Genomic DNA, 27,231 nt, shown 5'->3' with positions numbered 1-27,231 from the left:
TTCTGTTGAGTCTAACTCAGAATGCTCTGTTCAAGCAATGGGTAATACAAACCTTGAAATCTTGCAGGGATTGCTGTACCCAAAAGGCATAATCATGTCCTTAGTGAGATATAGCTCATACTCCTGAGATTAAACATGATGCGAATATTGTTCTCTGACTGAATGTTACCCAGAGAAGGGGAAAAGTGAAACTAGCAAAAAATCTGATATTTCAGTTTTTCTCCTTCCCTAGCATTTTTCCTTTCCATCCCCGCATGCTATCCACTCCCTCTATAGGGGTGAAAAGACTATAGAAAACAATGTAGGTTCAGTAAAAAAAATATACTGTGTAATTTCTAGGAATTCATTACTACAGCAGTTTGAATCTAAGAAAAGTTATAAAATTGTGGTTCAGTATTTTGTGAAGCATAAGGCAAAATTAAAGAGCGATTCATAAATTTCACTTGCAGTTTGCAATTGCAGTTCCACAGGACTTTCTTCCTTTCATTCCCTTCTGTGACTTGTATCAAACATGGACCTTGGTTTGCATTAATTATGGTTTGGGATCCCTAAAATGCTTACAGACAGACAGACAGACAAAATCATGCTATTTACCCGCTTTACACTCCCTTCTGCTCAGCATTCCATGTTGTCAATGCAGCTGTTTCCAGAGACTCAGCAAATATTGCCTAATTCTGACATCACAACAAACCATAACTAGCATAAACCACAGTTTGAAACTCAAGTTTAAACCACAGCTAATGTCACCAGTACTGGCTTGTCACAAACTATGGTGTCTTGTTTTCTTTTCCAATTCAAAACAATTCCTACTTTTGCCTACTTAATGACAGTTTGCCATAATATCTTAAGGGAGTCATACTGTTCATTTACAAATGGGGAGGTTAAATCTGGACTGGGCAGACTCACGGCTGTGGTCCTAATCCAGGCCAGTGTTTCCCCATTCAATTTGCAGAAGCTTCCTATTAGATTTGTCTCTAATTCCAAGCTAAGGATTTTAAATGTCGTCATCCCTTGGTCCACAAAACTATTACCAGCAACCTCATTTCCTTTCCTGTAAGATGTTCCTGTCAGCCATGTGCTGGATGAACTTCAACCTCCATGTCCTCTTCAAGGATTGCCTTACCCAGAGTGTATTGAAGTAGTTTAACTGGATAATTATTTGTGCATAACTACAGTGGGCAGGTTCTGGAGTTACTCCCAACCAATGCACCTGCTCCTTCAGAGAGAATGCATCTTCATTAGGAGTAAATTACTGATGGTAGAAACCACTAATTCTCACAAAGCCTCCATCTTCCCTGTGTCATACTTTAGTTTATTGATCCTCATCCAGCCTGTTACACAATTTAGTTACAGGTTTAACATCTGCACAACCTCACTTGTCTCGAATGGCGAGGAAAAATAGATCTGGGTACATTATCAGCATACTGATGGCACTTCCGATGATCCTCCTTAACAGCTGCATACAAATACTAACATTAGGAAACATAAGGAACATTAATAAGCATTAGAAATAGAATGGAACTCAGTGTTTTTATTGTGTGCATCTTCATCAAACCACTTGCTATGTTCACAGCTATGCACTGTGCATAATGTGTCAGTTAAGACTCAAGGAATATTGTAAGCAATAGAATGGAAATACAGTGGGCCCTTGTTATCTGCTGGGGTTTGGTTCCAGGACCCCTCTGTGGATAAAAAAATCCGTGGATGCTCAAGTCCCATTCAGTCCAGTGGAGTAACAAAATGGTGTCTCTTATATAAAATGGAAAATCAAGGCTTGCTATTAGGAATTTATGTTTTTTCTTAATATTTTCAAGCCATGGATACTTGAATCAGTGGATAAAAAATCTGTGTATAAGGAGTGCCAACTGTAGATACATTTCTCTGCCTGCTGTGCTGTGGTAGCCACTACAGAATTCAGATTAATTTTCTTATTCAACCAGTAGTTTCTAGAGCTCTCAGGTTCCTGTCTACAACTCCTCACATTGAAATTAGTAATTTGTGTGTATCTCTTTGTGTGTGTGTGTGTGGGGGGGGGTGGTCAATAGTGTCAATATGAACTGAAAAGCTGGGGTATAAAATGTCAGTGCATTATACACTGTAACAGCAAGGTCTAGAAATTCTAAAGCAATTGTGATGATATAAGGTATGACATTTGCTTATGGTGAATGTCACTTGTGGTATGTCAAATGGATTTATATATAAAACCAGTTTATTGCAGGCAAAAGACAAATCACTCAGATTAGATTGCCAAAGCAATAGGAAAGTTCCTTTTGTTCTGTAACTCTACCATCAGCTCCATTTTGAAACGCTATAAGAAATACATCCTTAGTCTCAAATAAGTGCATCCTTCTGCTGCATGGTAATACAGCAAAAAGCATGTAGGAAGTTTTAAAAAACCCATTATATTCAGGCGCGCGCACACACACACACACACACAGAGTGAGAGAGTTGGGTCTAGTGGATAAAAGAAGCAATGTTTACTTACAAATATTTGTGTACAGTCAAACTGAGATGCATCTTCTTGAGAAAACAGAATAAGCATTACATGGTAAAGTTTTTTGTGGGTTTTTCAGACTATGTGGCTGTGTCAGGAATAAATTCTTCTAGAACACAGCTACATAGCCTGAAAAACCCACGGGAAACTATGGATGCCAGCCATGAAAGTCTTCAACTTCACATTACATGGCATCATGAAAAAGAGATTTTAAATATCATCTCATGGAGAGCTGCTGTGCAAAGCATATGCATTTTTGGAAGCGAGAGAAGAGAAAATGGCTGCATGTTAGAGTGATGCAGGAAGAAAGCAATGGAAGAGCAAACAAACAGGATGTCTGTAAACATGCAAACTAGTAGTAAGTACAGGCATGCTAACAATGGTGGAAGAGCTTCTTGACAGAGAGATTATCACCATACTGTTTATCTTAAAGTGTGTAGCTACAATGGAATGTTTGCTGTATTGTGGGATGCACACTTAATTCACAAGGAGTATGGCAAGCTCCAGCTTTGCTTTGTGATGACTGTCTGAGTGCTCCTAGGCACAGCTCGAAAAACTTACTTTTTTGAACTAGAACTTCCAGAATCCACCAACCATCATGGCTAGAAAAATAATATTTCCAAGCCCTGAGTTTCATCATGGTCTTTGCCAACATGCAGGGCTTCAGGGACATATGCTCAGAGATTCCTCAGGAAATAAATTGATAGTAAAATGTGGTGGTTTTTTTTTTAAATGGAAAGCTTGGGATCCACAGTTCTTGAGGATAATTTTCTGACTTTCATTCTCTTCAGTTTGATAACATTATTTAAGTAACTTGTAAAAGTATCAGTTTGATTTTAAGTGGATACATGTTAGTACAAACAATTCCAGTGATTCTGCAGGATGGCTGCAATTTGTTTCCAGCTGTTTGAAAGCACAAATCAAGGTATTATTCACAGTGCAAAAATATGCTTTTACTGTGGGATAAAGTTTTTAAAAAGCCCAACAACCTTACCTCTGATGATAGCTTTGATGAAGTCTATTTCCCTGAGGAAACTGGGTCCCTTTGTTGTAGTCATGACACTTTTGATGGTAAGAATCTTCTCTTCTGTTGCTGCTGGCAAGGATTTGTTTTGCTCTTAGCAGCAAAATAATATGATTTTGAAGCATTCCTTTTGACAGATTTATTCCCTGATGTTACTTGGCTGAAGGGCTCATATTTCAGAATATGGGATCTCATCTATAACCACCTTTGTGAAAACAAAATTGTAGCTAAAGATACTGTGAGAATCTCTGTCCACATTTGGCGTGAGTAGAATAGATGCATAGATAGACCTTTTGCACAACAGAAACATCTGCTTGATGAAATCACAGTTTAATAAAACAGGGGATGAGCTGTCCATTTAATCATACACATAGCTCTTCTCCTTCCTAATCATGGCCAGCAGCAATGAAACTAGGAAGCCACTACTTAAAAATAGTTATGCATTAGCAACTTTGGAACAAGCCAGAACATTAAAGCATGGTTAGCAGCTGGTTTAATATGTAGGCTTGTTAGGAAGCTGGTAAACCTATCTTCCTAGTTCGAACAAAACTGTGATTTATTAGAGGCTTTCTGATTGGGTTGCTCGTACTGCTAAGGGGAAAAGTAAAGAAAGTGTGTGTTTTGGCAAAATCTTATTTATATCTTGGAATATGAAACCAGGATTTGATATTCTGAACTGGCCCAGCTTGTTTCAACCCTGAGAGCCTTTAGGGCTGAAGGACGGGGTATAAATACTGTAAATAAAAATAAATAAATAAATAAATAAATAAATAACATTTAAGATTATCTAAGTTTGTTTGGATTCAAGTATAACAACAATTTGCAGTAAATTTAAAATAGAAAAGTTGCCAAGTTCCAAGTATCCACACCAGACTTGAAAGGTGAGGGGAGATGTGATACTAAGGCTTGCTGTTATTAGTTGTCAGCTCACAGAAGACAGCACATCTAGATCTTCAAGTTGCCTATCTTCTGATACTTCTTATGTCTAGAGGGACCCCTTCCCAACCATGGGGGCTAAGTTCTAGGGGGCTCTGCAGATGAGGAAAAAAAATTGTGCATGCTCAAGTCCCATTATATTCAATGGGTGGCAACATACATGAGACTCTGTCAGTGCATGATGTGCTGCCCTTGACAATAAAAGGGCAGGGTGATGTGTGGACGCTTGAGTCTGTGAATGGCAAGCCCACTGATACGGAGGCCCACTGTACAATATTCACCCAGCCTCTGGATCTTGTCCTCTCACTTTGTCATGTTCGGTTCAATAGCCCTCACTCTGCTGGTGATCATAATCAGTTGTCTCCCCATGTTAGCTTCATAGTCTTGTGCTCCAGTTGCAAGAGTACTCTTGCATCATTATTCAGTAGAACTGTTATAATCATGAATTTCTGTATATCTGTAGATGTGGCAAAGATCAAACACCCAGTTTTTTTTTTAAAAAAAATGAAACAGCAACTTTTTTGAAGCCAAACTTTTCTAGCTAGAAAGCAAGGTTTAGGACATAGGTGGATATGCTTTTCTGGGTTGAAGGTCCCCTATGATGTTCTGAGTCTTGACAGAGGGATGCACACCTGATAGGGCATGTCTATCATGCAAAGGGAGAAGATCTAGGGCACAAAACATGTACACAATGAGTGAGCATTTCAGGCCCTTCCAGAACCATCATTTTAGTTAAAAAAAATTGGAGGCTTCAGCATTTTCTGAGCCATGATTAACACCCCCATTAATATTATTTTATGTATATATAGTTTGATAAACTATTGTTACGTTCCTGTTCAAAATGTAAAATATCATCCTACTTTCTTTCTCATAGATATGCTTTGTTTTAGCTCTTAATAAAGCACCTCAATTTATAATAGTAGTCCTCCTCCTCTAGCTGCATCAGTGCAAGACCAAGATTACTGGCAAGAAGATGTTTAGGCAATTGTATACCGTGAGAGTGAGAACCACAGTTTCTTCTCAAACTGGAAAATGATGAGGTTTGAGGAAACAAGAAGGCAAATGGGGAGATGGGGTGTAGAAGAAAAGGAAAAGGAGGAGAGGGAGAAGGAGAAGGAGCAGAGGAAGAAAATGTGGGATGGAAAAGTGGCAATGTTTTAGGGCTGCTGTAAAAGTTGCTGATTTTTAATATTGGAGGGAAGGGAAGGGGGAGAAATGGGGCAACACTTTCTTTGCACAATAGCAGCAAAAACCTGGGCCAGAACTTGCAAAGACTACATTTTACATCATCTATGCATTAGAGCAGGAACTAGCAGTGGCTGCTTAGTAAAGGCTCCAAAATCTACAGGCAGGAGAGTGGAAGCTTGGAAATTGCAGCAAATTTCAACTCTGTAGCTGTTGGAAGAGGAGGGCCTTTTCATCAGTAGTTTGCCAGTGGCACAATCCATAGCAAACTTTAAGAAAAGTCTTGGAGGTGCACCTTCAGTCCACAGTTTTCCCACAATGGATTTATAGGAATGTTTTGTCCAGACTTGCAAGGTATTGGAAGTATTAGCTTAGGGGTTTCTGATCAGACAGCAGCTTCTTTCATCTTATCACTTGGCTACTTTTGCTTCTTTAAGAACACCAAGTAACCTTCTAACTTGTCACCAAGGGCAATTTTTAACATTTATTTTAAGCTACTGCTTGGGGCCAGTTGAGTAGCTACTTGGTTTATATCAAAAAGAAGATCTTTCTGGACATGCTAAAAATTTCTTGGAGCACTTTCAAGTTTAGCCAAAGATCTTGGGGCTAATTTTTGTTATCTTTCAATACTATTTAGAGAAAACTCAACCTGTGCCATCTGAATTTAAAACCTACCATCTTGATTTAGATCAATGGTCCATCCACATTGTGATTATTGACCTGGCCATCAAATGTTAGTTTACAAATTTACAAATAAGACATGGTTGTGTCAGTCTACTAGTTAAATCAGTCTTTGTGCTAGTTCAACATCCATTCTATTGACATTGGGCAGAAAGAATCTGTAATGAAACTGTTGCCTGGGACTAGCAATGGAAAACAACAGTATTCCATTTTTTTTTTCTTTGTAATAATGATCAGGATCCAGTAAGAGCAAGGACTTCAATTTATTTAAATTCTCCACTTCTTACCTTTAGTCCCTCTTTCCCCATAGATTGCTTTCTTTCCTAATTTCTGTTAAACATTATACAGTTGGCCTGCCATATCCATGGATTCTGCATCCATGGATTCAGCCATCCATGGTTTGAAAATGTTTAAAGGAAACATTCCAAAAACCCCAACTTTGATTTTTCCATTTTATATGAGGGACACCATTTTGCTGTGCCATTGTATATAATGGGACTTGATTTGAGTATCCATGGATTTTGGTATCCATGGGGTGTCCTGGAACCAAACCCCAACGGATACCAAGGGGCCACCAAATGTTCTTTGAGTTCATAATCTTCCTAACCTTTCCTCTTCTCATATGAATCCCTCCCAAGCATCACATGAATGATGCTGTAGAAAAATGAAACATCAGTCAACAATAATATGTTTGTAATATTCAACAATAATATTTACATTGCACAGTGCAAACAAGAAACATAAAATGTAATGGAGCTAAATCTATTTGCTCATCCCAAATAGAGTAGTAGACCTGCTGAATGATATACAGTATGATATACTGGATGATATACAGTATATTAACACATACATAAACCCCATTGATTTAGTGAGTTTACTGGATTAACCATTGGATTTAGGCCATTGCCTTCAACATTGTGAGCTGATGTTGTCATTTTTGTATTTGATATATTCATTAGCATATACTGTATCATACCTGAGTCTCCCTTATTCGAAATGCTTGGGACCAGAAGTGTTTTGGATTTTGGAACTGTTTGGGTTTTAGAATACCTGTATTTGCATTATTATGAGATATCTTAGAGATGGGGTCCAAGTGTAAACACAAAATTATTTTATGTTTCATATACACCTTATACAGTATTTTTAATAATTTTGTTCATGAAACACAGTTTGTGTACACTGAGCACAAGAAAGTAAAGGTGTTACTATCTTGGCCACCCATAGTTTTGTTTTTGTGGGGGGGAGGGGGGGTTTGGAATATTTTGGATTTTGGAATTCCAGATAAGGGAGATTCAACCTGTATTATATTGAATATTGCTTTTGCTAAATCATTATTGATGTCTTTATAATGGTCTAGTGAAGCCAAGCTTCACAGGATTAAAGCCCCAGGAATTTTTAAATATTATTAACAGAGACTGTGAAATCATTTGCCACTTGGTTGCGCTTGGACTGCCCAATTTCCTCTGATTTTAGCTGCAATCCTCAAGGCAGCTGGAGTTTAAATGTATTTTCCCAGCAGCAATGTATTCTTGTGTGTTACTCCTTCTGTAATCCAGAGTATTTTGGAGTGGCTTGGTCTTGAGTGGGTAAGACCCATTAGCTTTATGAGTGACCAGCTCATGGTGAAGATGAACACTTTTAGAATAGCTTTTATATACAGACCAACACAGCCATTTGCATTTTGTTCATGTTCTTGAGGCATTGTTATAAGGACTGTCATATGAATATAGGTCCAGTCACAGCTCTGGTGCATCTTGCCTTTTAAAAAAACCCTCCCTCTCTCTTGCTATTAATAATTTCAGAAAGTCAGGATATTCACTCCATGTTGTCTTTTTATTTTTTTACTCTTTAAAAATATGTCTAATATGGTCTTTTAAAAATATATACCCTTTCTGCATCTATAGATATAAGAGAGGTAGAAAATTAAGTACTGCTACTTTGTTTTTATCAAAATCTTTTATGTTGGTTAGCTATAAATCCACTTTTTATCTTCAACTTTACATAACACATTTAGTACATTGCTGCCGCCTAGAGGACAGATATATAATGCTTATAAAGGACAGTAGTGGGACAAAGGCACACAAGAACAAAAGTTGAAATTTAAGTGGTCAGTCATACTTCCAGAAGTGCCAAAATAATGAATAGTGAAGCAATTAGAATGAAGTATTGTCTGGTATTTAGGTGAAGCTGGAAGAAAACTGGCAGTTGTCTTATGTCAGAGACTGGCATTCTTTGTAAAGATAAGACAGCACACACACACAAGTAGCTGGAACACTAAGCCAAGTGTTCTTTTGTGGTCTGGTTTACCTCTTTATTGTAGTAAATAAAAATGTTTTATCTTGCTTTGAAGTTGACCATGGTTGGTTTAATTTAGGAGTAATTCTGGTCAACACAACTCACCTGGTATATGCCTACTGATTGATTTGCAGATTGTGCAGGCTGTGGAAGAGATATAAAGAATGGACAAGCATTACTAGCCTTGGATAAGCAGTGGCATCTGGGATGCTTCAAATGCAAGGCCTGTGCAAAGGTCCTGACTGGAGAGTACATCAGCAAGTAAGCTATTCCTGAGTTATTGTTATGTATAAAATGCAAATTTTGATATTTTTTAAAAAAATAAGTAATGTTTATCTTGTCTGAGGTCAACATCTGTCTTATAGATATGCCTGGGGAGTACTTAGCTGGATGTTCTGCTTTGATTCATTTGCCTATAAAACTAACTACTTTGCCCACAAATGAATTCTTGTAAGAATAATGTAATATGAACTAGGGATAGAAATGGCCATGTTGGTTGGAGGGAGTAGCCATGCTGGCTAGAGGATTCTTGAAGGTGTACACCGAACAAGTGACATTTCCATTACCTCATATTTCCGTAAGCGTAAGATTTTTAAATCTTAAATTTAAGTTGTGGTGGGCTACTGCGCAAGAGGCAGAGGCCATTTTTCTCTCCTACACTGGCCCAGCTGCACCATTACATTTTGTTATGCCCAAAATGATGCCACATCACTTACAGTTGGTGTTTTGATCAATTTTCAGTGGGGTTGGAAGCAAACCATGACATTTTCAGGTGGTTTGGGCAGGCTTTGGACAGTTTGGGGGCAATAACCCTTTAATCAGCATGGAACAAATTAATTTTGGCAGGTTTACAGGCTTTGGATGCCTTCTGGAGAGCTTCAGGGGCTACACCTATGGTTCCTTAAGGGCCCATCCCTTCTCTGTGATTCCACTTTACTATGGCAATACTCTGTGGATTTCTGGGGCTTGTAATTTGATGAGGCACTAGAGACCTCTGGCTAAGACTCCTCAGTACTTCTTGCTAAACTACAAATCCCAGAATTCAGTGGAATCTTGCCATGGCAGTTGAAGTGAAATCATAGCACTATAAATGTGTCAACTGAAGAGGTTTTCTGTGGTTTATAACAATACTGTAAAACAATCCATGGTTTTTATGTCAGTTTGTTTTCAAGATGTCCAGAATATGCTTTAAACCACAATCTGTTTTAGAAATTTAGCAACAAGCCAAATTTTGTGTAAGCTGCAGCCGAACATGGCAGATATCTTTCTCCTGCCCATTCAGAAGGAGGCAACAATATGGAGGCATATTCAAACCCTGCTTTTGGTGAGGTTGCCTCCAGGCTGTGTTCTTACTCAGCCCCAATGCAGGCATCAAATTGTGTGTCAAGTTGTGATCTATGTTCTTGTGCAATGGAGACTTGTTCAGTAAGTATTTAGAAAATGAGTTAATTCCCCACAGAAATATAAATGCATAGGTTCTGATCTGTTTTTCCCACAACGTGGTAAAATATACAGAACTTTGCAATGGTGACATGACCCAAGAGTCCAGCAGTGGCTTGGATAGAGACCCAGAAGCTGAGAAGCAAGTAATACTAGCAGTGAACACATCTAGCCTAGACCCTAGTCCTGATCCTAAGGCCTCTGTGCCAGAGATAACATTAGCAGACCCTGGGACTACTTCTTGCATTGGAACAGCCTTTCCTTCTTCAGGAGCCCTGCAATCTCACAAGGTGCCCTACCAATAGTATGTCTAGTAAGAACTGAACAGGCCTTTCCTGAACAGTAAACCCGGCCACACACTGAACACGACTTCCTCTTCGAATACTCCGTACCCCTCAGACGCTGTCTATTTTAATTGGATTATTTTAATTTGATTTAATGTTCATCTGTTTAATTATTGTTTTAGGGGAAGGAGGGAAACAGGGATATTGGATTTTTGTATGAAGTTTTAATCTGTAAGCTGCCTCAATTGTCCTGGACAGGGGGGTGGAGTATAAATAAAGTTTTATTATTATTTATTAACTCTTGAAGAGACAGGGGAGTGATAGGCTTCAAGCCTGGGACTTCTCTTTTAAATGCTTCCCACTTTGTGGAAAGGAGTGGAGCTTGGGAGGAGCAGTCCTTGCCAAAAGGTATCAAAGGCCTCCGTGGAGCTCTAGACCTTTGTGAAACAAGATGCTTACTTAGAGCTCTCCTTGGTGCTACATCCTTTTGAGTGCAGTTTGGAGAAACTGATCTATGCCTTGTGTTTTGTTTTCAGAGATGGTGCTCCTTACTGTGAAAAGGACTATCAAGTCCTCTTTGGGGTCAAATGTGAAGCATGTCACCAGTTCATCACTGGGAAGGTCCTAGAGGTAAGTAATATACTCTACCTGGTGTAGCTGTGTTTCATCCATATTTTTTTTCTGCACGAGGAGACCTGAGGGAATGCCTGAGACTAGCTTTGTCCCCTTGATGATAATGCATGTACTGTTAGTGTTCCTGACCCAATCTGAAGTGAGCTGAATTTGAGATGGCTGTTTTAATTATACTTAGGGTTTCCAATATAGAAAGTGTTGACTAGCACAACAACCTTAACTATTCAGGAGTCAGGAATTCTTTTCTCAAGTCATTGATGCGAGCAACCCCCTTCACATTTAGCTGATTGTGTGTCAGCTTGGGATATTGTGTCAGTTGATTTAGTACTTTCGCGGGGGCATACTAGCTTTGCACATTACCACATTCAGAAGTGAGTGTCTGAAGGTAGTTTTTGGCTTTTCAATCCCTTAAAAAAATGATAATGCAAAAAATACTGTTTGATGAAAACTGCAGCTGATTTGATGTGGTAAATAAAACATAAATGCTTAAAAGTTTCTGCTTGAAGTTTCTATTACATTTGGTCCTCTGTATCTACAGATTCTCCATCCACAGATCCAACCATCCATGATTTGAAAATATTAAAAAAAACAAGAATTTTAAAATACAAAACTTGATTTTATATAAGGGATACCATTTTACTATGCCATTGTATATAATGGGTGGGTGGGTTCTGGAACCAAAACTCAGCAGATACTACGTGCCCACTGTACCAGTGTTCTCCTCATTGACAGTGATTTATGGCCTTTCCAGGGCTCTCCATGTCAGCAATCAGAAAGCCATATGTAGCTATTCCATCTTTTTCTCCTTGGACAAATGTTTCATGGTAGGAAAAAAGACAGGAGAAGTAGAGGAAAAACAACACAGAATTATGAGTGGAGGATGACATTGTCTGAACCTTGTACTTCTAAGCACCAGTGAATGAAGTAGAGTAATGGACTTGTCTAGCGCCACTCTCAGCCTCCTAGCATTCCTTTGCTTTAATTTTTAGTAGAGTGGTTCCTACATAAATTCTGAAGCTGTAGAATGTAGAAATAGTATCAAATGTAAAATTGGTGGTGATAAAATTTGTCTGAAAGCTTTGAAACCAGGAAATGTCCCTGATAATCTAAGTTCCAGACAGAGCAGCCTCTTTCTTTGTCTAAAATAAATTGCCTTCATTAGGAGTCAGATCTGTGTCCAAACTGTTTGCTATAATTTCCAGCACCACTCAGCAGTACATTTTGAAAATAATAATCCATAAATGTTGTAAAGTAAATGACTTAAAAATAGGATGCAAACAAAACTGACTATATACAGCTTGGAGCTGGCTTTAGGGTCAAGTACTATAAAAACCAGCACGGTTACAGCAAAAACACACCAGAGGGCAGCACCAATCCCTATAAGAAGATTCTTGATGATTAAAATATAGATTGAGGCTATTTGTCTAGCCTATTTCCCCCCTCACTTCTCTTATCTATTAAATAGGATTTAAATTTAACACCATTAGTCTGGTGAAGATTGCAAAATTAATGAGGAGACTGTAGCTATTAGGAATTAATAACTTGTCAAATGGAATAAAGATACTATCTACCATCAAAATATCAGTCTAAACACTTTAGAAATAATTCTTCTCATCTGATTAGTCCATTAATTATCTCTGCTTAAAGCTTATCTTTAAAAACAATATCTTGCATCAAGATACTGTTTACCAATAAATAAGGATATAATCTTCTGTTTAATGTCCATACATGTCAAGTCTTTAATTAGGGATTTATATTATATGTAGCTGCAACTAGAGTTTTTGCTATCCTGTGCACATCATGGTGATACCTTTAGTAGACCAACCAAAATATATAATACACATTATACTACATTTTCAAGCTTACTGGCTTCTTCATCAGGCAAAGATGTTAAAAACATACAGGAAAACTACTTTATTACAGTGTTGAAATAGGGATGGGAAGAATATTAAAAAAATATTAGGAAAGTGGTCAAACAACATGTGCTGAGAAACCCTGATGAGAAGAATCCTGGACTGATAGGAATCTTTGCAATTTGTGACTTACTCTAATCAAAATTTGCACATCATTGTTTTGGGTATAAAACAGCATTCTTTCTGCAGGAAACAACATTTGCTGTGTGGAAAATAATATTTAAACACAGAAAAAAATAATTCTTCTACAGAAAATCCTTTTCTTCTGCACAGAAGATATTATAATTACAGATTTATTCAACGTAAAATTAACACATGGATGATTTGCATAGAAAACAGCATGTTCTGCACTTTCCTGTTCTTACACCAAAAGAATGTTTGTTAGTATTTTTTTTTCTTACACTAGAACTAATGTTTGATTATCCACCCGCATTCACATTTCAAATAAAGGCATTAAATCTCTTGTAGTATTGCCATGTAGAGCAAGAGAGAACAGCTGTGAGGTTGTTGAAGGAGCTCCTGTTGTTCTGCAGGGGATTTCTAAGGTCAGTCTTAGGAACGCATTAATTGGACAGTGATGAAATCCTGAATCTCTAGGATGCATCTTCCTGGGAAGGACAGATAAAGGACACCATCTTATAGCTGTCAGCTCAGTTACTTTCTCACAGTTGTTTCACCCAGTTAAAAGAGAATAAAGGAAGAGGAAAGGCATCTGCTTGAAAGGGTGCATGAGGCAGTTGGTTGTTCTTTTGCCCTTTTGCTTCTCTGAAGTGTAGCAGCTTGGTGAACCTTTACACAAACTCATTAAAAAGTGATAAAGATCCAATAAGGAACAAATTTGTGGCATGTACAAGAACTGCTACAATTTACTACATGTTGAGGCTGTACTAAGTTACTGCCATAGTAACAAAACGCAGCAGTTCTGCAAAGGGAGAGGAGCCTGCATCAATGGAGAATGGCATGTTTCCTCTTTATGACTGCCAAAATCCCTCCTTATCAGGAAATGATGGTATGAAAGGAATGTGGGCTTATCTTTAAAAGAAAGGAAGGTGCTAGACTAAATTAATTTTTGTTTTAATTTCTAAATGTTAATACAAATGTTAACTTCAGTAGATGTATCAATTTATTCTAAGAAGTAAAGGCTTAGGCTATCTGTGTGATTTAATGTATATAGTATGATTTGATTTGTATGTATATTTAAACAGATATTGCATTACTTCGCTCCATGCTGCTTCATTTATTACTGTATTTTTCTACACATATTGCCTTGATAGAAGAAAAAATAATACAGTTCTTCCTCTGTTCTCACGGTTTTGAAACTCACATCCCTCGCTTATGCGCAAGGGACAAATGGAGGGAGAAACAATGAGGTGTAGCCTACATGCTCCTGTAGCCGCGCACCTATATTCAAGCCAATGTGGCTTGAATATAAGCAAAATTCCATTTTCGCGAGGGGGTCTGTAAGAGATCCCCCATGAAAAAGGAGGGGTGACTGTATATTCAAGTGTGACAAATGTAGACAAACCTACATTGCCATTTATGCTATACAATAATACTTTTTCACATTATGATTAAATTTCAGTAATGTGGACTCAAGTCAGTTGACTCAGACATAAAATCAGAATCAAGGTGCTTCAATCACTTGATTTAACTCAACCTGACTTGAAACTTGTGTATTTTTAGAGTGTGACTTGCTTGTGCCATTTGCTTTGAGCAGCTGGTAACACCTTCCCCCAAAGCGCAGGGCATGTTTCTTGGAGGAGAACAGCAAATGAGTTAGGCAATGGTCTGAGGCAGAAGGATCCTTCTAAGCTTTTCAAAAGCCACGGGGATGCTGCCAAGGAGACCTCAAGCCTTGCTTCAAGCCCATTGCCTAACTTGTTTGCTCTTCCTTTCTGAAAAACGTGAGCCACATTAAAAGTTGGTTCCCAGACCCGAGACTCAACTTGAGACTTGACTTGAAAATATCTTGCAAGGACTTGAGACTGTACTTGAGATTTAAAGGTAGAGACTTGAGATGTGACTTGTGGCTAAAAGGACTTGGACAAAAGATTTGAATGCATAACTGTTAAATTTGTATCCCATCTTACAAACTTCAAGGCAGTATACATGGTGTTCTCTGAAGCTTAAAAGTAACAAATAACTACCTATATTTAATTATTTTTCTCCAACAAATAGATACATGGCATTATAATTGTAAATAATCAAAGGATAACTTCACCCCATTTGTGCTATAACTGTAACTTTTTAGTTTTGGAGTTAAGAGTTTCACTAAATAAAGAAAAAGAAATATCACAAGTTTCAGTTGCTGGCTCCTGCTGTGCCTTGTGGTCTGTTTTAGATATTGAGTTGATGATGAAGTAAATGGAAGGAAACACATGTTTTGTAACAGAGACATCTGCATCATTCTGATGATTTTAAACAGTAACTGAAAGCAATTGCTTTGATGGATTCTGAGAAAGGGAAAGGGAGTGTTTAAAATTTCAAAGTATAATTGTTAATATTTTTGTGTGCCTTCAAGTCATTTCTGACTTATGGTGACCCTAAGGCAAAACTATCACAGGTGTTTTTTTTTGGCAAGATATATTTAGAGGGGGTTTGCCATTGCCTACCTCTGAGGCTGAGAGAGTGTGATTTGCTCAAGGTCACCCTGTAGCTTTCTTTGGCCAAGCGGGGATTTGAACCCTGCTCTCCAGTGTTCTAGTCCAACACTGAAACCACTGTACCACACTATAATGATAGCTAACTACAATCGAAACCTTTGAGCTATAACTGACTGCGTGTGGTTTCTCTCCCCTCAACCAACAAATTTATGAGTAGATGAAATCTAATCTTATTTATTGAGGTTGATTGCTAAGTAACGTCAGTCATAATCTGTAACTCTGATCACTATACCACATTTGCTCTCCTAATTCAGTATTATTATAACAGAGCTGAATGTCCTTCCGCTCTTATGTGGCCATTTATCCCCAAGGAGGCAGGGCAATGGGTGACAGAATGTGGAAGGCTGCCAGGACATTTAAAAAAGAAGTTGGAAATTGTGATCCAGTTGTGGTGAAGGAAGTTCAGAGTGAGTACCTAAGATGACAAGAGATGCAGTAGATCTGAATATCAGTAATCAGTGATTACTGCTAATTGTATATAAGTGTTAGTTTCTGTAAGAACTAGACATCTGTAGTTTGTGTCATGCATATCAGAAGCTGGGAAAATGCCATAAGGCATTGCGTTGACTGAACGGGACTCTCAAAAGACAGGGAAGAAAGGATGAAATTTGGGGAGGAAATAGCCTATAATGGAAACTAACATTGATATTGCTCAAAGACATAGCCATGTTAGGCTAGAAAATCAGTATGCAAAAAGATCTTGAAGCACCTTTGGGAGGTAACTGAAAGATAAAATTTGGTAGCATGAGCTTTTGTATACTTGAGCCTACTGAGGAAGATCCCTTTGCATAATGATATTTCTGGTACTATTATTTTGTTGAAATTGTATTGGAAGCAGTTTCGTGTTTTGGTGTCAATGAGGTATAGGCAGAAAGAGGTACCTGTATTATGCATAGCTGTTATAGTTGCTGTTATTATCATTATCTTATGTATATCCTATCTCCCCCCCCCCCAAAAAAGGGGGGGGGCTTGTAAATTAAACCAAATACAATACAACTAAAAAAAATGTTTTAAATTCAGCCTGGCTGAATTTTAAGATGCTCAGATGTCTTATTCTGGAACTGAGTGTAGCTGTAGGAGTCTCCAAGGATTGTTTCAGTGCTGGGCACTGACATATTTTACTATTTTAGCATAAGCTATAATTGATTTTAAATGATAATGCAAATGGTATACACCAGAGAAGCATTCCAGCCTGATGGAAGCTAGCATCCCTTCACAGCCAGTGCCAGAACTGGGCGCCCAAACAAATTCTACACAGGTTTTTCTTCTATCCAGCAATCAAATCCCTATTTTGGACATCATAGCCCCAAGATGAGGCTAATAGAAGATGGACTCCCAATAATTATATAGTGCAAAAGCAAACAAAATTGGCAAATGTGGCATGTTCACACCCCTGAAAGCTGTGCAGGCAGGTTAAAAACAGAGAAAAATTCACTCCTCTGTCTGTTCCCACCCTTCAGGTATTTTCCTAGCCTCAAACTGCAAAGCAAGTTCAAAATGTACAGTATTCAGTAAGATTTATATATGGTTTTTAATAGGTTTTAATAGATTGTGGCAGATGGCACTTTTAATGGGAATGTTGTGTTTCTGTTTTATTGTGTTTTAAAGGTGTTTCAAAAATTGCTTTTAACTTGTATTTTAACTTGTTTTTTTAAAAAAACCAGAAATCCAGTTTAGTTGTGTTTCAGTATTTTAATTAGTAGGGTTTTTAAAGTTGCATGGTGCTTTTAAATGGTTGCAACCTGCCTTGTATCCCTTGTTGGGATAAATGTGCGATATAAATTAAATAAATAACTAAAGGTCACTAATACAAGTGAACTCTGTCACGCCACTAGACAGCTGTTAACATTTGGTCATGATGCTAAGAAGCACTCTAAAACCCATCTGCTTTGTGGCAGAGGCCTAACTCACTACATTTAGTCCCACCTCTGTCAGAGACACAGTTCAAAGCAGTATATAATATTTATTATTTCCCCAAAACTGAGACTCAAAGCAGCTGAAAAATGATAATGATTACAATAAAATTAAAAATATACAAAAGCCCTCCATTTCCATAGATTCTGCATCCATGAAGTCAAACAACCACAGTTCAAAAATATTCACACACACAAAAATCCCAAAAGCAAACCTTGATTTGCCATTTTATATAAGGGATACCATTTTACAACACCTTTATATATAATGGGACTTGATCATGCATGGACTTTGGTATCCATGGGGGGGGGGGGGGGCTGGAACTAGTGGATAGTGCAAGATAGTCTCCAGTCAATAGTGCAGGCCCACTGTATCAAAATCAAATTAAACTAATAGTAATATGAAACTAATTAAAACAATTTACACCTGGCTAATACTTTAAAAGGACAAAAGGCAATTTAAAAATCAGTACAATTGAAACAATACCCTCTTAAAAAGCCCTTTCCTTAAAAACCTTCATTTCAGAATAGAAAAAGTATTTATTTACTAATGGAAGGACAGCAAGGAGGGGACCATTCTAGACTTCCTAGGAAGACTGTTCCAAGCCTCTGGGCAGCCACCAAGAAGACCTGTTTCATATCCCCACCAGCCATAACTGGGACTAAAAGAAGGGCATCTTCTGAGGATCTTGGGCTCCAGGCAGGCCCTTTTTTAAAAAAACACAACAATGAATTACCAAGAACATGTCAGAATAAAAAATAGTCTTTGTGTGCAGATGGAAAGAACAACAAAGAGAGAGTCATTGTAACATCCATAGGCAGGGAGTTTTATAGTATAGAAGCAGCCTAAGGGTGTGTGTGTACATGAACATATCTCTGTGTTGTGACCTGTCCTACCTTACTACTTTCTCTGACCACACTTGCAGCTGGCATGCAGCAACCCAACTCAGTAACAAGTGCAGAAGCGAAATGTTGCCCATCTTTCTTAAAAATTACTCACACATATTAAATTTTATCCATTGCTAAATTGTTTCCCTAGATTAACATATAGGAGCTGATATATTTTGTTATGCGTCTGCAAAATATATTTTACATCATGGATTTGGTTTGTCTATTGTTCTCACTAGTATTTGACTAATTAGTACTGTGGGGTTTTTTTAGGGAATGAAATCCCAGTGTTACAGAAGTGTAACAGCTAAGAATGAACTTACAATTAACCCAACCCAATTGCTAACCCAATTAAATTGCAGATTTAGTAATAAAGCTGAGCTAAATATTTGTCAGTGAAATGTGAATATGTTAAACAGATTTTTTTTAAAAGAGGAACCCCGCTCATCACAGGAAGTCTAATTTCTCTAATCTAGTTTTGAAATCAACCAAACAGTATATGCATTGATTTGTTAAATAGCCTGATAACATATTACATTATAGTTTGCTAATAAACTAATCAAGAGAATGGAACCAAGGTTAGTTTTCTAGAGACCATTAGGAATTTGAAAAGCAATATATATGCTCTTGGGCAGCTAGATCTTTTTCACATCTGTTGAGATAACTGGTATTTAATGTACAAAGTCATTATTGGGATTCTGAATATAGTATTTTAAAACAATACACAGGTATTCAGCTCTGCTTGATGATTGAAATGGGGAGGTTGTGTGATACTTTATGTGCTGCTGGACTGCTACTCCCAGCATCCCTTGCCAAAACATGAAATGTTGACAGGGTCACCAGATGTCCTCCTTTTCCAGCACCTGTCCTGCATTGCAGCCTTCTGTTGAAGAGGAATTTCAAAATGTCCCCCATTCTGAGCATGAACAAGAAACATGAAATTACATTTATAGGAGTGTTTTTAGCTTTTATTTGGTCAGGTCCTACTTTATTTATGAATGGCCTATATTTTGTCCTTCTTTGTGGTTAAGACATCTAGTCACCTTGAATGGTGAGGTATGCTGGCAGCTATAGACCAGCATCCATTGAAGAAGGGCTGGACAGTTCCCATCTGTTTTCTAGAAGGAATCACTTTCTGACACTCAAAATTCCCAAGATCCTAATACCAATACTTCCATCTGAGGAAGCATTGTTCCTGAGAGCTCTGCATAATGTGACAGGAGTTACAACGGAATGGTGCTGCCCTCACCTGAAGCAATGCAACCTCCCCTTTCTTCTTTCACATTGGACTGCTCCATTGATTACTGGTTTGACCGGGAAAGCTTTGGGGGGAAAGACATTTCTTTTCTACACCGTGCAGTGACTGGGGGAAGGATGGCAGTGTTAAGCTGCTGAAAGAAGAGGGCTGAGGTTATGTGAGCTAGGTCAGTGAGAGTACGATCTGGGAGGGGTTTTTGTTTGGTTTGTGTTCTTTTGTGGCAGCAAGGCATTTCTCACAGTGCCTTGAATCGGTGGAAAGTGGAATGCACAGCTTCTTGCATGGAAAAGTTTTAGAAATCAGACCATAGAAGTCTTATCAGAAGGTAAATGTTTGTGTTTGTGTGAAAGAGAGAAAGAGAGAGAGAAAGAGAATTAAGAGAGGGGTGGATTATTTGGCTTAGTATTAATGATTCCAAATGAGGATTTGTAAACTTTAAAGTGAGGAAATGTGTAGGGTTGTTTTTTTTTTGGGGGGGGGGATAGGCTGATTCAGCTTCTGTAACCATATAGGAACAAAAAATTCTATAAGAAAAAAATTAGTTCCAATATGTGAAGGTTTTTCTTTATATTGTGGAATATCGTAAACTGTGAAGGAGTACTGATAATATGCCTATCTTGCAATGTGCTGTATTCTTTGTTCTTGTCATACTGTTCATACCATGTGCTGTACTTTTGTGCTATTCTAACAGAAAACATTCAGGGTTAGCTGTGTTGGCCATTTAACAAATGCAAACAAAAATCCACTAGTGATACCTTTATTGGCCAACCGAAATGCATTTTGGTTGGCCAATAAAGATATCACTGGTGGATTTTTGTTTTCCAACCCTTACAGTGTTACTCTATATGTCCTAACTGTGTTGTGTAACCCATAAAGCTTAGTCTGCTGTCATGGTACATTTACCTGAATATTGTACAGAATATGATACATTTACCTGAGACTAAGTGCTTTTGGACATTCTGGGATGTATTTCAGAGTTGAAAGAAATTCAGGTTTTCACTGAAAATTATTGTGTAATGAAGGAAAAGTGTGACTACAATCAGAGGGATATGCACACTAATGAGATGTCTTGGTGAACAAAGGGCTTGTTGTTGATTTAATTCTTAGAGCTGTCTATTTTAAAAAATCAAATATGTATTCTTTTATTGCCTAGGCCAGGGTGAACAACTGTGGGGGACTGAGGAACCCATTTTCTGCCCCTTTGACCTTTCGGGGACCACATGGACTGCCAAAAATTCCCCCCAAATCTGAAAATGGCCAACAAGTCCACTTCTCATTCTTAAACACGCATGCACTAGCATTTTACCATATTAAACAACTGTGGGGTGGGTTGCAACCTGTTTAAAAGGAGAAGCAATTCACCTTTCATTTGGCCAGTTAAGGTAGAATCTGGGGGATCTGAAAAGATTGATAAAATAGTCTCAGAAGGCCATATGCAGCTCGTGGGTTGTATTTTACTCATCCATAGGAACCTCTCTCTATCCTGCAACATTGTGATTGCTGATGTTGACAACTCAAAATAGATGGGGTTTTTCATATAGAGCGATATATTCCTGTTGAAACAAAAGAGGTGTTTTTAGGCCTTTAAGTATTTTGGTATTAGGTACCTCAAATACTTAGACATGAAGACTGTGTGGAAATAAATGAAGGTAGTAATCACTATCTTCCAGAAACCTTGTGGTTCCTATTAGCTGCATAATTCAAACCTGTTAAAACCTGTGTGTATGTCAATGTTATGCTATAAAAAAGCAGTATGTGAAACTGGCAATGCACCAACAAAATTGTATTAGTCACACCTGCTTAGGGGCAGAAAAATTGAGGCCAACATATAACCTAATTTTTCTTATAACAGTACTAATGAGAAGCAATCCTAAGCAAATGTTAGAATAGATAAAGGGCAGTAAAGTATAAAGGAAAAGTACCATGTAAGGTGTATATGAGTCTTCTGTGAGATAATTTGGATATCATTATTATCCAGGAAATGTTTGCAGGCATATGGCGGCTTTTTGTTTGTTCTTTGCCTCTCAGGAAATAGTGGTAAGATTTAATGCTGAACAATGGCTTAGATGTCTCCTTTGTATGTTTTTCTGTCATTTTGATGCAGCGTTCTCCAGATTTGAAACAGTTTAGGCTCCCCTATCCCACACCCCAAAAGTAGAAAACTTAAATGAAGAAGGTTTAGTTTTTAGTGCTTCAGAAACGCAATACTGGTAAGAAAGAGCCATGGCCTGTTCACACTACACAGTTATAGTGCTGATTCTACTTTAAAATGGCATAGTTGCATCTGATAAAGTTCTGGAATTTGCAATTTTGGTAGAGGTATTTAGAATGCTCTCTCAGAGTGCTTTACTGTCTCACTGAATTACCAACTACAGGTTGCAGCCATAGCAGTTAACACAGATTCATAATGCTACAACTGTGAGGTGTAAAAGGACCACCATAGCTGCTTACAGTGGACACTCTGCTCCCACTTTACCATAGTTTATGGTCAAATATGTGCTGTTGCTTTCTGGTTTTCTTGTTCTTGTTTCTAAATGCTTCCAAATAAAAGTTGGAATATATTTGCAGATCCTTAGACAGGAGAATCTTCCAGTGGCGCATCAGTAGAATGGTTGGGGAGTTCCAACGGTTGAGTGTTCAACCAATACATGCAAGATGATATACTAATAATATGCTGCAAGCTGTGCTGGGAGGACAACAGTTGGTTTTGTTCACATCCCAGTTTGCCATACCACAGGATCTGAACTCTGCAAAGCTTAGGTGTACTTTGAACTGATTCATCCTTTACAGAATCTGCAAAGTTACTTTATAGGATTCCAGATTCCTCCAGCCAGCATAGTCATTGACTATGTCAGCTGGGAGATTCTGAGAGTTAATAGCCCCAAAGTATCCTTTCCTAACTTTAACCTTTTGTACCTATAGCAAAGTACTTCCAACCCCCCCCCCCCGCACACTGTTGGAAGAAGGGTGCTGTCTGATTACTGGCATGCACTAACAGCACTGTATGGGGAAGCATCTGTTTTGTTGCCTTTAATGCATATGGTCAGAATGTTTGTTTCCTGAGTAGTGTTGCTACTGTTTTCTTTGGAAGCACTATTTTACATGTGCCTCTTTGTAGAATGGGGCAGACAGTCTGTTTTCATCTTTCCTTGGCTAAATGATATCATAACAAATGTAGATTATCATCTGTCTGCACAGGTGTCTCCAAGGGATGGTAGTAATACAGCTGTTCAGGGGATGCCTTCCTGCCACAAACAGAGTTTTGACCCTTTCCTCTCAGCCCTGGGATCTGTGCTGGATAATGATTGCTGTCAACAAATATAGAGCCATTGTGGCTTAGATCACAACTATGGAAGGGAGTTAAAGACCAACCAGTTCCGTCGCCAGTGAAAGCATAAGACAAGTATTAGCATGCACACATATCTCAGACATATAAGTGGATTAGACTATAATTTAGATTATTTTGTACTGTAGTTATCATACCTGATTTATCCTGATTATCTAGCCCATTAAACAAGACAGTGGGATCCTGAAAACATCTGGTCATATCTAACATGCCCTTACATTTTTGGCATTTAAGCTGATTGTGAAAAGCTCAAAAAAAATTCACCCTAGCTGGCTTGCAACAAAACGGCTATATTTCTTGTGTTTTCAGGGAGGGGGAAACTGGAGCCCTCTAGATGTTTTGGACCTCAGTTCCCAAAAACACTAACTAGTATGTCCAGTTACTAGATAGATAGATAGATTGGTAGAAAATATAAGGGTGCTTTATGATTTCAGGAAGATATCCTGGGGGAAAACATGTGAGCATCAAGCTTTATGAAATTCCTTTAATTGAGAAGGGATCAAGATTGAAGAAGACATGAGTCTCTACTGGTTATCAAGTCCTACTGTTATAATGGGGAAAGAATATTTTCTTTGATATTTTCTCAGCATTCTTTATCATCATGCCCAGGAGCCTAAACGTGTGTTAAGAAAACCTGAATAAATAAAATCCCAGTGATTTTATAGATTTGGTTTTAAAGGCACCAGATTCCATTTGATCTTGGAATCTAAGAAATGTCAGCCCTAGTTTGTACTTGGATGGTGGATGGAACATTACTTACAAATACCAAGTACTGTAGGCTATATTTCAGAGGACGGAACTAGTAAAACCACCCCTTCAATATTCCTTGCCTAAGTGTTCTCTCTAGACATTTCTAAGTCCTCCAATATGATTCTGTGGTATGCTTGGGCCATAAGTCATTCATCTCACTGAAAATAAGAGAGTTTCCTATTATCTGTGGTTTCATGTGTCCACCAAGGAGGGATGTATCATGGAACCTACCTTCACAGATACGGGGGTCATACTTGCTGGGTCATAAAGAGATGAGCTGTGTTTCTTATGGCTACATGCAGAGTTGATGCACGTAGGCAGGACGCCTAGAAGAAGGCCTGCAAAGAGCGACGGTTCTGCAAAGCCTCTGAGCTGAACAGCAAATTTCCTCCCACACACAGGCTGCTGCATTGAGTTCCCAGCCTTAGGAAATGAATCTCTGGACAGCGAGACTTCACTCAACATGAGGGCTTTTAATCTTTGTTGCCAACTATTTACAAAGATTACACTGAGGATCAGACAGCCATCTTGATTACTCACTATTATATAACGCAACAAAGTGCTTCGCCAACCACCGACCACAGCAACCCAACAATTGAGATAGTCACCTTCTTCCTTATATAGGTGGTCTTCCAGGCAATCATGTGACAGTCATGCCACCAATGAAACCTGGCAGGTTTCATACCTGGTACCTGTTGCATCAGAATATCACCCATGATGCATTGCTAGCTGACTTCACCTACTTGCATGTTGTAATCAGACTTCCCATGTTGCACAGCTCACCAAATGCTGACACCAAATGAACTGTAGTAACCTCTGCTCCAGTTCCACCTAGTGGCCACATCCATGTCATTTTCCAGACTAGTGTGCAACATGGTCTTGAAATTACTATATAAAGCTGTCTTTTTTTTAAAAAAAAGCTGTCATACTGTATAGAGCTGTCCAAAAAAGCCAGGGGTCTGAACATCTTTCTTACAAGGAACTATTGTCAACATTTGCAACACAGTGTTGCAAAGCCAGTGTGACTTCCATGTCAGAAGGGCCATGAATCTGCTTGTGTTTTTAGTTCATACTTTAAAAGATCTAACCAAGGTACTAGAACCATTGTGGGGATAGATTAAGTACCTTGGATAGCTTCTTTGAATTTGGACTTCCCCACAGACATGGAAGGAAGCTGTGGGCAGTAGCCACAAGCCTAAAAGACAGTGGCATTGCCAGATATTTCTAATCCCCAGATATCAGTGGTTGGAAGGGTTCATCGGAACAAGGCCATGCCTTGTGGTTCCAGGTCAATTTGATATCATGTTTGCATAATCAAATCTCTCTGTCAGTCATGGAAGAAGATCCCTGTCCTCCTCTATAACTCTGAATGAGAGAGGCCCAGAAAAAAATCCTCTGCTAAATTACATCTTATTATATATGATGGACAATTGCATTGCAAAATTAGAAGAACTGTGAAATCTGAGGATCTTCCTTTTCGCATGCAACCTGGGATATTCTACAAACTGAGCATGTGCTCTTTTGCTGACATGTGATAATTCCTTTGCCTTCTTTAACTTTAGTTTGAATAGATTCAGTTTTCTTTTGCTCATCCATTCCTTCTTCAAAACTTAAAACTGCAGAACTATAAAGAATCCCAAAAACCATCTAGAACAATCTCATAGTACTTTAGGAAATTTACTTAGCCTCCCTTAGAACATGGCCATCCAGCCTCTATTTAAAAACTGTGAATGAAGGAAATTCTCCTTTTTTAATGACTTTGGGTTGGGGCAGATGTGGATAATTTCCAAAGGAGTTCTTTTTCATGTACTTACACAATTTGGGGCACTACGGGTTTGGATATAAATCCACTCATTTTCTATGAGGCTCAACTTTTGGTATAACTTTTGGTATAACATGCCCTTTTCATCCCTTTAAAAAATCTTCACTTTGAAATATCAAGAAATAAAAGAAATGTGTTCCTGTTCACACATTATATTTTAATGCTAAAGGTTCACTGCTGTACCTGCTAATTTTATACAGAATTTTATACAGTAGACTATAGCTTGAATCCTGTTGTTAGTCCTGATTAGGTATTCCTAATTAATGGGAGTAGACCCATTGAATTATTGGGATTTACCTATATGTTAAATCACCAACCAATATCTGAGCGAAGGACTTGACAAACTGTCATGGGGGTGGACTCTGGTGCCCACAGAATGCATGCCCTGGCTCTGACCCCAGGCTGGCGTGACACCACACGCTGCTCCACACAGTGTGAGGCACCACGGCGCTCCTCTAGTGCTGTGTCTAGAGGAAGGCAGAAAAATTGCATGCTGGCAGCTATGGTGCTCTTTCCAGGGCTCAGAAAGGAGCGCTTTTTGCGGCTCCTTTTTGCAAAGCAGAAAGGAGAGATCCAGAACTAAAAGGGGCAGTCTGTCAAGCCCCTGAGTCTGCTGTAGTCACCGCCGCACACCACACACCACTACGGGCATGAGCCCCATTCACTTGAATGGGACTTGAGTATCCACATTTTTCCCTTACGCGGGGGGCAGGGGGGGCTCAGGAACGGATCCCCCGCATAAGGGAAGGAACGACTGTACTAGCCAAGGTATGTTGGAAGTCAGCAGGCTTATTCCTGAAATGAAAATAAAAAGAGGAAGTCTGAAATTTTGACAACAAAGTTCAGGAAACTATTTCTTGTTTGATTACAGTATATGTACAATTCCAAGAAAGGGTGTGTAGCTTAGGCTGTTTTGTTTTTCAACTCGTATTCCATGCAAATATCTTTTCGAACTCGCATACAACAATATCTTTTGCTTTCCACAAAAAAAGGCATATATGTCAAACCAACTCAAAAAATAGCTGGGCTCATTTATAATATTAGTGGGAAGGAACTTAGTAGAAGATGATAGGCCATCCTCAAATGTAACATTTAGCCCATACTAGGAAGCTGAGGAACACTCAGAGTGTGATATGCCATCATAAACGAAGTATACTAAAATCATGAGATGTATGATATGACCAAGGTATCAAATGGATTTCACAGGGAAACTAACTGTATCTTTTGGGAAATGGTTATAGTAAGGCCTTGCTATAAATATTAGGCTACATTGTTGTGTGAGGTGTTCCATTAAAGTTCCAAGGGCCATAAAATACCCAAACAACACAAGACAGGCTGTTCTTAATAGTGTTTTGTTCCTGAGAGGATGGTTAAAAGCAGAGCAACATATGCAGAAGTGGTGTAAAGTAAAATATTTTCTAGACTGGTTGTTGAAGCCACTGTTGTGCAAATGGAAACCGCTTTCATTTTGAGAGGGACACAGTATTATCATAAAAAGGTTTATCTTGCATTAAAAGCAATTCTTTGTCAAATTATTGGGAAAAGCTATTCAGCTGGAAGAGCTGAACCCAGCTGCTAAATTGTAATACTCCAAAAATGTGTTCCTTAGCCAAGATTTCTGTTTGTAATTAGCCTTTCTTCTGTCAGTTCCATTGGCAGTGAATAAATCCTTGTGGATGGTTGATAATGTGTATTTCTTCCTCCCA

At 38.4% G+C, this 27,231-nt stretch overlaps 1 protein-coding gene across 26 annotated transcripts in view; it reads left to right on the top strand.

The window, feature by feature from the left end:
* ABLIM1 (actin binding LIM protein 1) overlaps positions 1-27,231 on the top strand; it is a 295,489-nt gene that overhangs the window by 178,702 nt on the left and 89,556 nt on the right. For all 26 annotated transcript variants that reach the window (XR_016280053.1, XM_089509977.1, XM_089509974.1 and 23 more), the window contains exons 5-6: positions 8,750-8,876; positions 10,876-10,969. Coding sequence is in view for 25 of the 26 variants with exons in the window: in XM_089509977.1 (XP_089366103.1) it covers positions 8,750-8,876; positions 10,876-10,969 (221 nt within the window). In the remaining variant the exon portion in view is untranslated. The remainder of the gene's footprint in view (positions 1-8,749; positions 8,877-10,875; positions 10,970-27,231) is intronic.

This window comes from Sceloporus occidentalis, unplaced genomic scaffold, assembly GCF_023333645.1.
Source record: "Sceloporus occidentalis isolate IW3139 unplaced genomic scaffold, rSceOcc1.0.p SCAF_2, whole genome shotgun sequence".
NCBI classification, from domain to species: Eukaryota; Metazoa; Chordata; class Lepidosauria; order Squamata; family Phrynosomatidae; genus Sceloporus; species Sceloporus occidentalis.
Note: the sequence above shows the minus strand (reverse complement) of the source record. Positions and strands in the feature narration are given on the sequence as shown.